The sequence below is a fragment of the Hemibagrus wyckioides genome, linkage group LG26 (genome assembly GCF_019097595.1).
Source record: "Hemibagrus wyckioides isolate EC202008001 linkage group LG26, SWU_Hwy_1.0, whole genome shotgun sequence".
Taxonomy (NCBI): Eukaryota; Metazoa; Chordata; class Actinopteri; order Siluriformes; family Bagridae; genus Hemibagrus; species Hemibagrus wyckioides.
This window is the reverse complement of record NC_080735.1, coordinates 10569820-10587678: the sequence shown is the minus strand read 5'-3', so window position 1 is coordinate 10587678 and position 17859 is coordinate 10569820. Positions and strand designations below refer to the sequence as shown.

General features: G+C 40.3%; 1 protein-coding gene across 3 annotated transcripts; it reads left to right on the top strand.

Moving 5' to 3' along the window:
* Window positions 1–290: 290 nt before the first annotated feature.
* On the top strand, window positions 291–15771 carry tsga10 (testis specific, 10). 3 transcript variants are annotated; one of them, XM_058380074.1, is made up of 20 exons: window positions 291–421; window positions 1446–1550; window positions 3904–3972; window positions 4102–4267; window positions 4620–4762; window positions 4865–5020; window positions 5184–5363; window positions 6077–6154; window positions 6673–6824; window positions 8180–8295; window positions 8649–8803; window positions 9711–9766; window positions 10435–10603; window positions 11016–11126; window positions 11282–11392; window positions 11994–12161; window positions 13076–13236; window positions 14134–14238; window positions 14986–15174; window positions 15446–15771. In XM_058380074.1, the coding sequence occupies exons 1-20, from the start codon at window positions 389–391 to the stop codon at window positions 15474–15476; spliced, it is 2454 nt and encodes an 817-aa protein (XP_058236057.1). In that variant the 5' UTR covers window positions 291–388; the 3' UTR covers window positions 15477–15771. The 3 variants fall into 3 exon arrangements, with proteins under 3 accessions (XP_058236057.1, XP_058236058.1, XP_058236059.1); XM_058380076.1 differs by lacking the exon at window positions 291–421 and adding an exon at window positions 869–896; XM_058380075.1 differs by lacking the exons at window positions 13076–13236; window positions 15446–15771 and having other exon boundaries at window positions 14986–15124.
* Window positions 15772–17859: the final 2088 nt, after the last annotated feature.

Genomic DNA, 17859 nt, shown 5'->3' with positions numbered 1-17859 from the left:
GGTTTGATTAGTTTGTTTACTCTAATGCGAAAGTAATTTAAGGTCTATCTGGACATTAAAAACATACTCTAAAAGCTAATTTAAGGTGCATATACACTTCCCTCAGGGAAAAGGTGTATACTTATAGTACAAACTTTACACAATTTATTTTAATTAAGTCACGCAGCAAGCGTAACAGCTTTGTTTATGACAGTAAAAACAAAAAAGTTCATATGCGCGAGACGGTTCTGATCTGAAAGAGTCGAGTTAAAGAGTCGACTCATTCCGCGGATACGACAGAGCACTTAACTGCAGCTCGCAGAGACATCAAGTGAGGTTTTTAGGGGGGAAAAAAACAACAACAGAAAGGATTCTTGTCATAAAAGCATTTTAAAATTTGCTTGTTTCTATGGCAGAATTAGCTAACAAAAACAATGAAAAGGTAGGAAGGATGTCATGATTATTTACTATATATATTTGTGTGTGTATATATATATATTCATATACTAAAGCATTTTAAAATAAACGTTTTTAACTTTTTATACTAAAATAAAATAAAAGTCAAAAGTCTGATGTGAGTGCATACTGTTTCTGTATTATTTATTTATTTATGTAAGATTATTTTTGCAAAGTGTCTTTTGAGCAGATTTCTGATCAATGTTTCGTGTATCATTTAAAAGTGATTCAGAGACTTGAGTGAAAGTTTCCAAGCGTTGCACGCTACGTCGTCATAGCAACGCAAATACACCTTTGACAAGAACGACCCCTCTGATAGGTCCTTGTGTTTTCCGACGTCGTCCCCTGTTGTTTGATGCTAAAATCTGATTGGTCAGGATTTATCCGACAAAATCTAGCCGTTTAATAGACACGGGCTGAACCATGTGTTACCTCTTAAGTGTTCAAACGGCAGTATAAAGGTAATATCTCCTTATATTTACAACAGAAATATACAGAATATTGCTTGGGATATTACTCTGATATTTTAGGCGGAACAAAAGGAAACTGGGAGAATGTGGGCACAGATTTATTTAAGTTATGCGTTTGAATAACAGCAAAATTGTTTCATTTATTTATCGAGATCTAAATTAGTTAATTCATTTCATTAATAGATACCACATTAACATTTAATTCATTCAGACGTTTTATTAAACGTTTGAATGAATGCGTCCAAGCGCCAGCAAATGGAGTTTATGTTGCCATGGCAACCTTGCTTGCGTTACGCTTCAAATGTGTCCCGAAATAAACCACAAATTCATCCATTCATTTATTCATCCATCCATTCATTCATTTGTTCGTTTATTTATTTATCTAGTTAGGTAGTTATATAAAATAAAGTATGTTCAAATATCTGTGTGCATGACTTTCTGTGCGCATGACAGTCAAGAAGCACCAAGTCCAGCTAAAGGTCCTATCCTGTAACCCGTGCTTTATTTACTACTGTCTGATTGCTGTTTGTTTTATTGCAGGCTGATGAAGGAGTAAAGCAGGGTTTGAGAGCAGAGGAAGGTCAGCAGGGGGAGCTGTCAGACCACAGACCAACACAAGTGGACAAACACAGCGAAGTTGAGCAGGTGGTTTATAGTTTTGAGATTCACACAGTCCACATGCACAGCTTTTCAACCTGGCCACGTAAACACTAGGTCAAATCCCACATACACTGATCAAGCATGAGCACTGAGAGGTGAAGTGAATAACACTGATTATCTCCTCATCATGGCGCCTGTTAGTGGGTGGGATATATTAGGGAGCAAGTGAACATTTTGTCCTCAAAGTTGATGTGTTAGCAGCAGGAAAAATGAACAAGCGTAAGGATTTGAGTGAGTTTGATGAAGGGCCAAACTGTGATGGCTAGACAACTGGATCAGAGCATGTCCAAAACTGCAGCTCTTGTGGGGTGTTCCCGGTCTGCAGTGGTCAGTATCTATCAAAAGTAGACTAAGGATGGAACAGTGGTGAACCAGTGACAGGGTCATGGGAGGCCAAGGTTTACTGATGCGCGAGGGGAGTGAAGGCTGACCCGTGTGATCCGATCCAACAGACGAGCTACTGTTACTCAGATTGCTGAAGAAGTCAATGCTGGTTCTGATAGAAAGGTGTCAGAATACACAGTGCATGATGGGTCAGGGCTGTTTTGGCAAAAGAGCAACACAACATTAGACAGGTGGTCATAATGTTATGCCTGATCAGTGTATATTAAACATAAATAATTTTTACTAGCACTAAAGAATTCTAAATGATTAGTCAGAAGGTGCTGAGTAACTTTCTGTAACAGTATTTCTGACAGCAATGCCAGATCCATGGTTTCTCTTAGTGCACTTGTTCTATTAATTTATCATTTCTGTTGTAATAGCTCTTTCACAGAAATATGATGGGCAGTCCACATAATCTAACACTTGCTTTTCAACACTGAAAATTATATTACTGTTGAGTCTCAGGTGTCAGTGCCTTCTTAACTTAAAGTTTTCCACAATAAAAACAGCTTCAGGACAGAGAACCTTGCACATTCTGGTTTCTCTGTAACGTGAGAAGCTGTGTTTCTCTGACTCTTTGTAGCCAATGTACACTATATTCCCAAAAGTTTTGGGACATCCCTACAAATCATTGAATTCAGGTGTTGTTTTTCAGGGGTTGGGTTTGGCCCCTTAGTTCCAGTGAAAGGAACTCTTAATGCTTCAGCATACCAAGACATTTTGGACAATTTCATGCTCCCAACTTTGTGGGAACAGTTTGGAGATGACCCCTTCCTGCTCCAACATGACTGTACACCAGTGTACAAAGCAAGGTCTATAAAGACATGGATGAGTGAGTTTAGTGTGGAGGAACTTGACTGTCCTGCACAGAGTCCTGACCTCAACCTGATAGAACATCTTTGGGATGAATTAGAGCGGAGACTGTGAGCCAGACCTTCTCGTCCAATATAAGCGCCTGACCTCACAAATGCGCTTCTAGTAGAATGGTCAAAAATTCCCATGAACACACTCCTAAACCTTGTGGAAAGCCTTCCCAGAAGAGTTGAAGCTGTTATAGCTGCAAAGGGCGGGCCAACTCCATATTACATTCATGTGCATGTAAAGGCAGACGTCCCAAAATATTTGGCAATACAGTGTAGGTAAACAAACCTAAAAGTGGCATTAGATGAGCAAAATGCTTTGTATGAACTGTTTTTAGAAAAAAATGTTCTGCTTTTACTTAATGGTAGAAAACCTGGACCTATAAGACATGATTTAACAGTATATTCATATTCACATATACACCAACCAGGCCCTTCTATCAGAACCAGCATTAACTTCTCTAGCAGTTTGAGCAACAGTAGCTTGTCTGTTGGATCGGATCACACGGGCCAGCCTTCATTCCCCAGATGCATCAATGAGCCTTGCCCGCCCATGACCCTGTCGCCGGTTCAGCACTGTTCCTTCCTTAGACCACTTTTGATAGATACTGACCACTGCAGCCCGGGAACACCCCACAAGAGCTGCAGTTTTTTAGATGCTCTGATCCAGTCGTCTAGCCATCACAATTTGGCCCTTGTCAAACTCGGTCAAATCCTTACGCTTGTCCATTTTTCCTGCTTCTAACACATCAACCTTGAGGACAAAATGTTCACTTGCTGCCTAATATATCCCACCCACTAACAGGTGCCACGATGAGGAGATCATCAATCTTATTCACTTCACCTGTCAGTGCTCATAATGTTATGCTTGATTGGTGTACACTCTGCATTAAAGGGTTTATAAAAAGGTATCTGTCAAAATTTCTAGTCTAGTTAAAAATTGTTAATTTAACATTTACATAAAATTGAAACATAAGCTGCATAATCTTAATATTTACTCATTTCATCTTTTTTTTCTAATTTTGTCTCATATTCTACTCTCACGTTCTAATGTAGTGATGACATGTTTAATCTTCATCCTATTCCCATTACAGACTGTTGGTGAGAATATAGACCAGAATATTACGTCACAGGACCATACTGCCAAAATCATCCCTTCTCCCGTAAGCACATTTTCAATATTTAATGATTAGGTCACTTTTTCTATTTCCATTTTTTATTTCATTCATTAATTTATTTTTTACAGAGTCATAACCTGAGCTAGATATAATCTTTTATTTCTTCACACTCAGACCAAAGAGGACATAAAAACCGAGTCTCCACAGCTGGAGGAGGATGACCAGCAGAGCCAGCTAAGCTCTGAGGTGGATCAGAAGCAAGATATCCAGACTCTGCTCAAGCAGCTGCAGAGTGAACGGAGTGATCTGCTCTCACAGGTCGAGAGTCTGTGTCTCACAGGTACCTCCCTCAGCTGCTTTCCCCTTTTGATATGTTTTTTAATGTTTATTTGGACATGGACCTGGTTCAGTGGAGTACCAGTGATGATATGGTTCTCTGAAACTGTTATTTTTAATTATATATCGTTGAATACTTAGGTTGTTTTAACTGACCGACTCTAATCTGACACTGTGCTCAGCCTATATAAAGCATATGAATCAGATCAGATGAGCTCATTTTATTCCAATAAAAATTTCCTGTGCATTCCCACCTCATGCTCCACCTACCTGGAATAGATTGAGCTTTTTTTTAATTATTTGTCATCTGTGTTGATATGGTATACAAACATAATACACTTGCTACTCGCTTTCAGATAGTGCACAGGTTAAAGACCCCACAGCACCGTGTGGCTCTTGCCATCACTGCACTTTGCGCAGTTTAGAGGAAGCTGAAAGAATGAAGAGCGCCCTAAAGTCCCGGAAATCCACCAGTCCTATTCGGCAGCCCCCCGTGAAGGTAGCTTGTCTTGAGACAGCAGTAGAATACCATGGAGATGCTTTAGCATTAATTTTTCACAGTAACGTTTGTCATGGTTTTGCTTTGTGAATGTGTTATAAGGGAGGAACATTAGACTCGGAGCTGATAAGAGCGCTGAGAGAAAGGGACGAGATGCAGAGTATGCTGGATAAGTACGAGCGTCACCTGTCTGAGATCCAAGCCAACGTCCGGGTTCTTACGGCCGAGCGGGACAAGACCAGAATGCGCTATCAACAGGTAGAGCACAGTGAACTGAACTCATATCTACCAAGTATTAGCTAGTTTTATTGTCATTTATTAGGATGCTTGCCTTCATGATAAAATTAAATGAAGGAAATTGGATAGGCGCTCACCTTAAATGTATAAATGAAAAATCGGTCCTTCTTTCTACTGTGTGCAGGCTCAGTTAGAGATCGCAGAACTTCGACGTGAGGTGCTGAGATCAAAGACATCCCAGGGATCCAAATACAGCGCAACAGCTCAGAGTATGCTGAAACGCCTGGAGGCAGAGAGAGACGAGACAATGTCCAACCTTCACTGCATGAGCACAGAGAGAGACAGCCTGAGAGAGAGACTCAAGGTAGGATATTTAGTGGAAGTCAGCTGAAGAATGGGCCTCACTGTAGGATCTTAGTGAGAAAGAGATTTGTGGTAGGAAGCCAGAGAGTCTAAAAATAAAGGGCACGCTGTTATGTGTAGGTTGTTTTCCAGTCTGTGTGTTTATGTGTTTGGGCATATGTAGTGTTTCCAAACATGGAATATACCGACCAGGCATAACATTATGACCACCTGCTTAATATTCTGTTGGTCCTCCTTTTGTTGCCAAAACAGCCCTGACCCGTCCTGCACTGTGTATTCTGACACCTTTCTATCAGAACCAGCATTAACTTCTTCAGCAGTTTGAGCAACAGTAGCTCGTCTGTTGGATCGAATCACACGGGCCAGCCTTCGCTCCCCACGTGCATCAATGAGCCTTGGCCGCCCATGACCCTGTCGCCGGTTCATCACTGTTCCTTCCTTGGACCACTTTTGATAGATAGTGACCACTGCAGACCGGGAACACCCCACAAGAGCTGCAGTTTTGGAGATGCTCTGATCTTGTCAAACTCGCTCAAATCCTTACGCTTGTCCATTTTTCCTGCTTCTAACACATCAACTTTGAGGAAAAAATGTTCACTTGCTGCTAATATATCCCACCCACTATGGTGAGGAGATAATCAATGTTATTCACTTCACATCTCAGTGGTCATAATGTTATGCCTGATTGGTGTATTTTCCTGTGCGTTATTTCAGATCTCTCAGGAGACGGCGATTAGTGAGAGAGCTCACTTGGAGCAGAGGGTGGAGGACCTGCAGAGTGCGTTACTGACGGTAAGAAGTGTTTAAACATAAATCTTTATACATTCAGCTGAGTTCAGGTCAGTGAGTTTATGAGCTTAACTGAAGAAGCTTTAAGACTGAGTGAAATCAGCCCTTAGGACCAGATGAACACTGATAATGAACATGTTAGCAACCTAGTATTAAAGGAAGTGAATAAAGGACTCCAGCATACTTCTCATGTAGATTGGTTTCCACAAGGAGTATGATGTAATTGTGGGGAAAGCGGTAGTCAGTGAGGCCATAGATTATCAGGTCACAGGACCAAACATGTGATTAGTCATTACAAAAAAAAGGCATGTGCAAACCATCTTCTTCCTGTATTTGGGGAAATTGTCTTAGTGCCACCTTCAGTATTGAGCAATCATGTTTGACAGCCTATGCAACATTACATGCAAGCTTGTAAGGTCTTAACCCCTAAAGTGAAGTCTCAGGTTGTAATGGTTAAACAAAAGCCAAACACACAGAAAGACTCCTTAAAGCATGTGTTAAAGCATGATGTGTGTGCACAGCTGGAGCAGGAGCGAGCTGAACAGAAGAGCAGACAGGTACAGATGAGGGAGGCCATGATGAGTCTTGAGGAGCAGGTGAACACGCTCGGCAGAAAGCTCGCCGCTACTGAGGGTGAACTCAGCTGCCTCAAAAATGAATGCAGCCTGCTCAGGTTAGCCACGCCATGCAGCACAAATATTTCTTTACTTTAAACGCATTTATAAAGGTTTTTGGTTCACCTACCACTAGTGTTGTGATTGGTTGATTTGACGTTTCCTGTCTTTAAAGTGTCTGAATGTGTAGTAGTAGTAGTAATAAGCCAAGGGAACTGGACTTGTAGTCATGTAGATGTTTCACTATTTATCCATTTTATTACTACTTTTTAATCACTGTATGTTAGATACACCGATCAGGCATAACTTTATGAGCAGTGAGAGGTGAAGTGAGTAACACTGATGATCTCCTCATCATGGCCCCTTTTAGTGGGTGGGATATATTAGGCAGCAAGTGAACATTTTGTCCTCAAAGTTAATATCACGCCACATTGTGATGGCTACATGGCTGGATCAGAGCATCTCCAAAACTGCAGCTCTTGTTGGGTGTTCCCGGTCTACAGTGGTCAGTATCTGTCAAAAGTGGTCCAAGGAAGGAACAGTGGTGAACCGGCGACAGGGTCATGGGCGGCCAAGGGTCATTGATGCACATGGGGAGTGAAGGCTGGCCCGTGTGATCCGATTCAACAGACGAGCTACTGTTGCTCAAATTGCTGAAGAAGTTAATGCTGGTTCTGATAGAAAGATGTCAGAATACACAGTGCATGATGGGTCAGGGCTGTTTTGGCAGCAAACAGGGGACCAACACAATATTAGGCAGATGGTCATAATGTTATGCCTGACTAATGGAAAGTAATGGCATCTTGAAACTGCAACTCATAATACTCTGTTTCTGACTGTGTAATTTATCAAGCCATGAATTCTTTACAAGGTTAAAAAAAGGTGCCACTGGGGTTGACAAATAGCCATCATATATATTTGGTAGCCCCTTGGGGCAAGTCAGGTCTAAAAGTGGTAGCTAACCAAATACAATGCATGGGGAGTTTATTAGCTAGTTATAGTAAGTGAATTAATACAGTCTATGGGAGACAACATTTCTAATATGCATCCTGATACAAAAAGTCAGCATATTGTTGGACAATATTTCAGATATTAGCTGTGGTATTAAATCATAAAAAGTATTTTTTTTTTAGTCTGGCTTCTTTATATTCTGATGATATGTTCCACCTTGAGGTGACTTTTACTTATAGACTACATGACACCTGAGTTAACACAATGTTATGTTTTACACTAACTTGATTATTTAAATGTTATATTTTAGCCTATATACAGTATAAGCAACTATAAATAAAAAATATGAATTCTGCCTGGCCACAAATTAAGAATTAATTCACATCAGTTATTTTGTCATGGTTAGATGTTGTGAGTTGATTCCATTTACTTGAGCTTGCTCTTGTTGCTGTAACTTTGGCAGGATTTCTAACACACAGACAGAGTATACTCTGAGCGAGACTCAGAAGCGGCTGGTTAACAGGATTGGAGATCTGCAGCGAGTGCAGAAAAAGAATCAACAGCTGGATGAAAAGAACAGTAAGGGGTTTATAATTGCATGGCTTTAGTGGGAAGTGACACTTGCCCAATTTTCTGATATACCCGTTGATTTAAAAAATTGCAAAATAAATAAATTTCCATGTTAATTATGGCAGACCCTGAAATATAAGTCTTAGATTGTAGGAAATATTTTTGGGATTTCCATTACAGTGTTCTTCCTAGGTTCATCGCTGCTTCTCATCTGTGGTTTTCTCATGAAATTATGCCTAGATGTTTGACTTTAATAGCAAGTCCAGATAACTAAATCAGATCTAGAATGAATTCTCAGCTTTTTGATGATTTGTTCCTGAAGAATAAGAAGTGTGTGTTACAGTGTGTGTATATGTGTGTAGATTCTTTGCAGAAGGAGGTAACGGTTCTCAAAGAGGAGCTGAATGGGCTGCAGAGCACTGTGTCTGAACTGAACCAGCACAGAGATACTCTACAGGAACAGTTGGAGAGAAAGAATGACAAGCTCTGCTCCGCTAACAAAGAGCTGGAGGATAAGGTAACCACACATCTCTGCAAGAACACACATTAATCAAATCCTGTTGAAGTCTTCTTCTTTTGGCTTTTCCCTTCAGGGGACGCCACAGCGAATCATCTCTCTCCACCTATACCTATCTTCTGCATCCTCAACACTTGCATCCACTAGCTTCATATCCTCATGTAGCCATGGGGGTCACAGTTCTGTGCCTGTCCCAAGCCGGGATAAATAGAAAGCGTTAATCATGCGAATTTTCAATCAAATCCTGTTGAAGTAACATACATAAATACACATGATTAACTGAATAACTATGAGGTTATGTTCTCAATCCTTATTGGTCAGGTGTTGATTAATTTCCTGCAACTAGACAGCTCTGGGAGTAAGGCTAGATAAAATACATACAGGTTAATATTAGTGTTCTGGTTCTTATCATTCCTATAGTAGCAGATCATTTAGAAGGACTTGTGTGACAGATTAAAACCAAAATGGAAAAGGAATTGTTTATTAAGCATCTTTCTAAGGAGTGTCCAGGGTTAGTGCTATGTTAAAACCAGTGATAAAGTTTAGGTTTGTCTGCCACATGAAAGTCTTCACGTCATTCTCGTCTATTTTTAGGATATTCCATTATCAGTAAATAATCTTCTGCTTCATTTCAGGCTCCATCACACCACCCAGTCATTATTTTAGATTTTCTTGGTCTGATCGTAGGTCATTTTATACAAGAATGATAAACACACAATGTACACAGTTAAGTTGAGCAACAACAGCACACTTTTACACGTCACTAAGAGAGAGATGAGAACGGAAATATACACACACTGGTCAACAGACACATTTAGGGCACATTCGCAATGATTGATGTCACTGTAAGTCGCTCTATGTGTTAATGTAGCAGTAAGTATATTCACTAATATTCCACTACCTGCAGGAAAACTCCATTCACAATATGAACCTACAGATTGAAGATCTGGAAGCTACTCTAGAGTGAGTAACTGTTCCACCTATAAATCTATAAGTCTATAAACATTTCTGGATTTTATTTTTATTTTATTCAGAATCTTATACCAACTTAAACTTTTCTTTTAATTTTTCTTATAAGTTATTACTATGATTTATTTTATCATGATAAGTCTGTGTCCTTCTTCCTTCCATAAACATACACCAATCAGGCATAACATTATGACCACCTGCCTAATATTGGTGTTGGTCCCCCTTTTGCTGCCAAAACAGCCCTGACTCGTCATGCACTGTGTATTCTGACACCTTTCTATCAAAACCAGCATTAACAACTTCAGCAATTTAAGCAACAGTAGTTCGTCTGTTGGATCGGATCACACGGGCTTCGAAGACGCTCTGATCCAGTGGTCTAGCCATCATAATTTGGCCCTTGTCAAACTCGCTCAAATCCTTATGCTTGCCCATTTTTCCTGCTTCTAACACATCAACTTCTCGACAAAACGTTCACTTGCTGCCTAATATATCCCACCCACGAACAGGTGCCATGATGAGGAGATAATCAGTGTTATTCACTTCACCTCTCAGTGGTCATAATGTTATGCCTGAGTGGTGTATCTTATAAAGAATGTGCTGGGTGTTCATGTCACATGCACATGCATATATCATTTCACATATTTCATGAATTATGACTCCAGAGCTGTGAAGGAGACAGTAAGCAGCAGGGATCGAGAGCTGGACGTGATGAGGAGGAAGCTGTTGGATTCAGGAGATGAGCTGAATGCCGTGCTGAAGCTCAAAGAAGCAAAGCTGAGAGATAACACGCAGCTCAGGGACGAGCTGGACCGAGTGTGTCTAGACAACAAGGTCAGGGAATCTCTTTTTAACCTTTTTGGTAAAGATGCTTATTTTGCATTTTTGGAAGGAGTCTCCATTTTCAGCTCTCTGAAATGGTCGGGGTAAAGATGTATACTTTCCAAAACTGGAGATGGACATATCTAAAACATTCTCTTATTGGGAATGGGACTAACTGCATCATTATTTGGCTATAAGAGAGAGAGAAAAGAGAGAGGCTGGTGGGGTAGTGCAGGTTTATAGCTGTTGTAACATAGGTGATAATAGGAAACTATTTTTTCACTGACATTTCTAGAAATGGATAAAACGTATGTGTCCAGATGCACCCAGTGTTTCTAAAATCTTCCAGGACCCTGACCAGAAAAAAGATGTTACTGAAGATGAATGAATGAATATTAACCCCTTGGCGTTCTCTTTGTCTCAGGCTTTGCAGTTTAAATTAGATGAAGCAGCTTGTGAGATTGAGGTTTTGGAGAGGAAAGTGAAAAACTACGTGTCTGACATCTCCAGTATTGAAGACCTGCTGTCCTCCAAGGTATTAAACACAACTTCCTGTAAAGGTTAAGACCTTTTCAGGCTTTATTGCATATCACTTTGAGAAAAGCCTTTTTGAGTCAGAGGCCTTCATGGGCATTGCCATCTAGCAGATGACCCTCTGATCTGTCTTGACTGTAGCGATGTTTTGAGCAGGAGCGAGAGTGTAAGGAGCTGCAGGATTGTCGGATGGAACTGCGAACCTCGGATTCAGAGAAGCAAAGACTCAAAGACAGAGTAGAGAGTCTGGAGAGCAGTCTGCAAGAGGTGAGAGAATTCATACACTCAAAATTTCTCCATATTATATTTTTCATTCCAGTAGCCTCCTGGTGGTCCAGCAGCAGGATCCCACAACCCAGGTTCGATTCACAGGCATAGGAGGGTTGTGTCAGGAAGGACATCCTCTGCTAAATCAAAGCATGTGGACCAAATGATCCGCTGTGGCGACCGTGAACAGGGAGGAGCTGAAACAACAACAACAACATTTTTCATTCCAATATGAAGGACTAATCTTTTAACATGGTTTATGCTATAATGCTAAGAAATTCTCCAGTCTGATTGGCCAGAAGGTGGATTTGTTCAGATAGTTTGACTCTATACAGGTTTCTTCCACACACTTTAAGTCAAAGAAAAAAAACAAAAACAAATGAAAAATGTATGGTATATTGTGAGGGTTTCTATAAGGAGATTTATAGAAGGAGTAGGATAGATAGATACTTTATTTATCCCAAAGGGAAATTTACAACAACTATGGAGGCTTAGTGATGAACACATTAGTCATGTTTGACAATGCTGGGGCGTGAACAGAACATTAAAATAGAGATAGATTTAAATGCAATATGCTGGACTCTCATCCTCTCTATGGCAGGCTATTGGTGCTGAGCAGAGCTGCAGTGCTGAGCTCAAACAGCTGAAGTCCACGCTTGAGAAACAGGAAGAAGAGCTGCGGCAGATGCAGAGCAAGCACCTTCACACACACCATGACTTGGAGAAGACCCGCGATCTCTGCGTCAAACTGGACTCCGGAAAAGAAGCGGTGTGTAGAGTTACCTGGGCTCAAAACTATGCAAGCATGACTTTATGATCATCTCAGTGTCACAACGCTCTGTGCATGTGTAACGAATATAAAGTGAACTATTTTACAGTAACCGTAATGTATTAACATAGGAATGTATAATGGAGTTGTAGTTCACATGATTTACAGCATGAAGTGAACAGAGAAATAAAGAAATATACATGACCAGGTAATAATAATGAATTACACTGATCAGGCTTAACATTATGACCACTGGCAGGTGAAGTGAATAACACTGATTATTTCATCATGGCACCTGTTAGTGGGTGGGATATATTAGGCAGCAAGTCAAGATTTATTCCTCAAAGTTGATGTGTTAGAAGCAGGAAAAATGGACAAGCGTAAGGATTTGAGCGAGTTTGACAAAGGGCTAAACCTGCAGCTCTTGTGGGGTGTTCCCGGTCTGCAGTGGTCAGTATCTATCAAAAGTGGCCCAAGGAAGAAACAGTGGTGAACCGGCGACAGGGTCATGGGTGGCCAAGGCTCATTGATGTATGTGGGGATCGAAGGCTGGCCCGTGTGATCCGATCCAACAGACGAGCTACTGTTGCTCAAACTGCTGAAGAAGTTAATGCTGGTTCTGATAGAAAGGTGTCAGAATACACAGTGCATGATGGGTCATAATGTTATGCCTTGTCGGTGTAAATATCTGCCACAAATACGATCCAACATTTTTATATAACACATGGTGCATTAAGGAAGTTTTTCAATATGATTAAATTGAATATAATTGTAATTAATAACTTAAAATGGTGCATTTATAATTAATTGAATATTGTGTTAATATAATAAATGTAATGTCACTTATACAGGACAGTATATCGTATCTTATATGTCTTTGTGTGTGTGTGTGTGTTTATGTGTGTGTTCATCAGGTCCAGCAGGAGCTGGAGTCGTGTCGCTCTGAGCTGGAACTCCTGAGAAAGCAGCTAGCTATAGAGCGAGAGAGAGAATTACACACACATTTCAGCTCTCAGGAGAGGCTTATCGAGATCCAGCTGCTCAGGGACAAACTCGCTGTATCTGACAGCAAGATGTAAGTACAAGATTATACACACACGATACAAAAGGTGCACCTTCTCCAGCATAAACTATATCTCCACATAGGGTACTAGGTCATGCAGAGAGGGTGGGTTCAATTTTAGTCTGGTTCCTTCCAAGGATTCTTTCTTGCCTCAGGGATTTTTTCCTTGACTATGTCTTTTAGTAAAAGCTATACAAATAAACAATGAAGAGATGTTGAATTGACCATGCTCTGACCAAATATATTTAAATAGCAGTGTGCTGAAATGTTGCAGAACTAGCACATTAGCACAATATCTTAATGAATGAAATGTATGAAAATGTCCATGCTTTTTGTAATGGAATGTTTTTAGAATTGTCCACAGTGTCAGTGGACATTCATCTACTCTCCATCATCCCTTGTGAAGGATCTATATTCATATTCTACAGCGATCAGGCATAACATTATGACTAGTGACAGGTGAAGTGAATAACACTGATGATCTCCTCATCATGGCACCTGTTAGTGGGTGGGATATATTAGGCAGCAAGTGAACATTTTGTCCTCAAAGTTGATGTGTTAGAAGCAGGAAAAATGGACAAGTGTAAGGATTTGAGTGAGTTTGACAAGGACCAAATTGTGATGGCTGGCCTGTGTGATCCGATCCAACAGACGAGCTACTGTTGCTCAAATTACTGAAGAAGTTAATGCTGGTTCTGATAGAAAGGTGTCAGAATACACAGTGCATGACGGGTCAGGACTGTTTTGGCAGCAAAAGGGGAACCAACACAATACTAGGCAGGTGGTCATAATGTTATGCCTGGTCAGTGTATGCTTGAGGCTAATGATATATATTTTCTCTGGTGTTCATTCAATCCATTTCTGTAGTGTTTTTCTGTACACTATTTATAGAGTTATGTGTTGTCTCAGGAGCACTCAGAGCAGAGAAATGGCTCAGTTAAGGACCCGGTCCACACTGTTAGAGGCTGATCTCGAGGCCACACGGAGGCAGCTGAACATAGAGCGAGAGGAAAGGTAACAGCGCTATCTTAACTCCACTGTAATTCCCTGTCCAGAATCTGTGATTTAAGGAATAAAAAACAACAGGGCATGCTGCTATAGGAAAAGAATCCAGTTACTGGCACCACCCTGCAGTAAAGTATCTTCCTATCACTGAATTTTTGTAGGATTACAACTTTTTCTTTATTAATGAATGATATGTCATACATTTTAACCATTTATATTTACATATCATGTTGTGGAACGTCTCTGAGACAAGTACTTGTTATCACTTACATCAATTACATTTACAGCTAGAAAAAAAAGACAGTCCCTTTTTTGTCTCTCTTCAATTTAATAAGACAAAAACTTCCATGTCATATTATCAAGAAACCTGATAACTCTCACACGACTGAAAATTACTGCACTTTACAAATCGCTAACACACAAGAGTCTGTAAATGTTATATAAACATCTTGTAGCAAAAAACTTCACCAAATCAGACTCAGTGCTGTGGTTTATTTAAAGTTAAAGCACCTTGGTTTAGCAGAAGTTAAACAAGACTACTTGCATTGTAAGTACAAATAGACTGAACAATGCCGCCATGCTAATTAAACAGTAAGAGTGAGTTCAGTTTATGATTTACGATGCAGTTAATTCATTCATTCACTTTTTAACTAGCCATTCATTTTTACCTCATGACTTCAAGGACATCTTTATCTTTCTCAGCTCTAATCTCTACTGCTTTTTGTCCACCTTCCCCTATCTCACTTCGTCTCTCAGGGAACGTGCCGTGAAGGAGCTACGCAGACTTGGACTCTCATCAACCTTTTCTTCTCCCATCTTGTCCTCCACACTGCGCACTCCTCCCTCCCCTGTCCATCACTCCATCAGCCCTCACATGTCCTATTCACCCGAGCGTTCGCCTCACGCCACTTCTGACCACCTGCCGCTGAGACGCTCACCTGACAGGTCTGTGTAGCTCACAATGCCATTAAAGCTCAACACACACGTGTTCTGTTCACCTTCACACAATGAACGGCTCGCTTTCAATTACATAGTTAGATGCAGTAGATGCTCTCCAGACTACTGTATTGAAATCCATAGGCTTTATGAACGATAAGTGCATTTAACTTGATATGGATATATTTAACTAACCATGCTAGGCTTGAATTGTTTATCATAAATGTGTGATTTAGTTCAACGTTAATGTATTACTTACCCTGATATTAATATTTTACAGGAGTGTGACTTTCAGAGACCTGTATGACTAAGCAGACGTGGACTGGACAGCTTCAGAAGCACAAACAGTTGTACTGTGATGCCACTATGTGCCTGCTGTTATAAATAAAGCATTTATATTTGAGTCCATTTCATGTGAGTCACTCTTGGAGCCATATTAGCATTAACTGAATATCTAACGATTATTCATATATGAATGATGACAATGTTTTGATTCAATGGTGCTAGATTTTTACACATTTTTATGCTATATGTATTCACATTTACAATCCATCTTTGTCTGCTGTCTTGCATTAAAGCTAAAGATGATTCGTTAAAATGAATTATTATCAGTTTTTATACATTCATAATTATTAATTATTAAATATGTGTACTTAATAAAACCAAAAATCTACACTTTGGATGAGGTGTGAAAATTACGTTGTTTTTATTATTATTATTATTATTATTATTATTGTTTATTAACCAAGAAAAAGACAAAAGCTATTTTTAGTATAAAAGCTATTTTTTAATCAATTTTTGTCAGCATTTTGGGGATCTGGACTAGAGGATACAGACTGACGCTGTATAAAAGAAGGGAATTATTTTTTTATTTTTTCTGAGGAAGCTCGGATCTTCCAGTGTCTGTACCAAGATGCTGGAGATACCAAGATGCCAGTGATGCCAGCAGGTTTAACAAGCTAATTCAAGGCTGGATCCATCATTGGACACAAACTGGAGCTGGAGGAACATGGAGGAACTCTAAAACACACTACAGACTCAGCGGAGCTCATTCTCCAAAAGACTCGTTCAGATTCGTTGTCACAGAGAACGTTACAGGAGGTCGTTCATACCATTCGCAATAACATTGTACAACAGCTCACTGGTGTGTGACAGGCGATAACACTCATACTGCACTATTACAACTAATAACACTATTTTCTAAACTCACAAGGTACTTCATATTTATCATCTACTGCTGGTGTGTACATGTGTACTGTACTTTAATGTAAATACTGATCTAAATCTAAATATCTAATATCTAAATACTGATCTATATATATATATGTATATATATATATATATATATATATATATATATATATATATATGTATATATACACACTATATTGCCAAAAGTATTCGCTCACCCATCCAAATAATCAGAATCAGGTGTTCCAATCACTTCCATGGCCACAGGTGTATAAAATCAAGCACCTAGGCATGCAGACTGTTTTTACAAACATTTGTGAAAGAATGGGTCGCTCTCAGGAGCTCAGTGAATTCCAGCGTGGAACTGTGATAGGATGCCACCTGTGCAACAAATCCAGTCGTAAAATTTCCTCGCTCCTAAATATTCCACAGTCAACTGTCAGCTGTATTATAAGAACGTGGAAGTGTTTGGGAATGACAGCAACTCAGCCACGAAGTGGTAGGCCACGTAAACTGACGGAGCGGGGTCAGCGGATGCTGAAGCGCATAGTGCGAAGAGGTCGCCAACTTTCTGCAGAGTCAATCGTTACAGACCTCCAAACTTCATGCGGCCTTCAGATTAGCTCAAGAACAGTGCGCAGAGAGCTTCATGGAATGGGTTTCCATGGCCGAGCAGCTGCATCCAAGCCATACATCACCAAGTGCAATGCAAAGCGTCGGATGCAGTGGTGTAAAGCACGACGCCACTGGACTCTAGGGCAGTGGAGATGCGTTCTCTGGAGTGACGAATCGCGCTTCTCCATCTGGCAATCTGATGGACGAGTCTGGGTTTGGCGGTTGCCAGGAGAACGGTACTTGTCTGACTGCATTGTGCCAAGTGTAAAGTTTGGTGGAGGGGGGATTATGGTGTGGGGTTGTTTTTCAGGAGCTGGGCGTGGCCCCTTAGTTCCAGTGAAAGGAACTCTGAATGCTTCAACATACCAAGACATTTTGGACAATTCCATGCTCCCAACTTTGTGGGAACAGTTTGGAGCCGGCCCCTTCCTCTTCCAACATGACTGTGCACCAGTGACCAAAGCAAGGTCCATAAAGACATGGATGACAGAGTCTGGTGTGGATGAACTTGACTGGCCTGCACAGAGTCCTGACCTCAACCCGATAGAACACCTTTGGGATGAATTAGAGCGGAGACTGAGAGCCAGGCCTTCTCGTCCAACATCAGTGTGTGACCTCACAAATGCGCTTCTGGAAGAATGGTCAAAAATTCCCATAAACACACTCCTAAACCTTGTGGACAGCCTTCCCAGATGAGCTGAAGCTGTTATAGCTGCAAAGGGTGGACCGACGTCATATTGAACCCTATAGATTAGGAATGGGAAGTCACTTAAGTTCATATGCGAGTCAAGGCAGGTGAGCGAATACTTTTGGCAATATAGTGTGTGTGTATATATATATATATATATATATATATATATATATATATATATATATATATATATATAT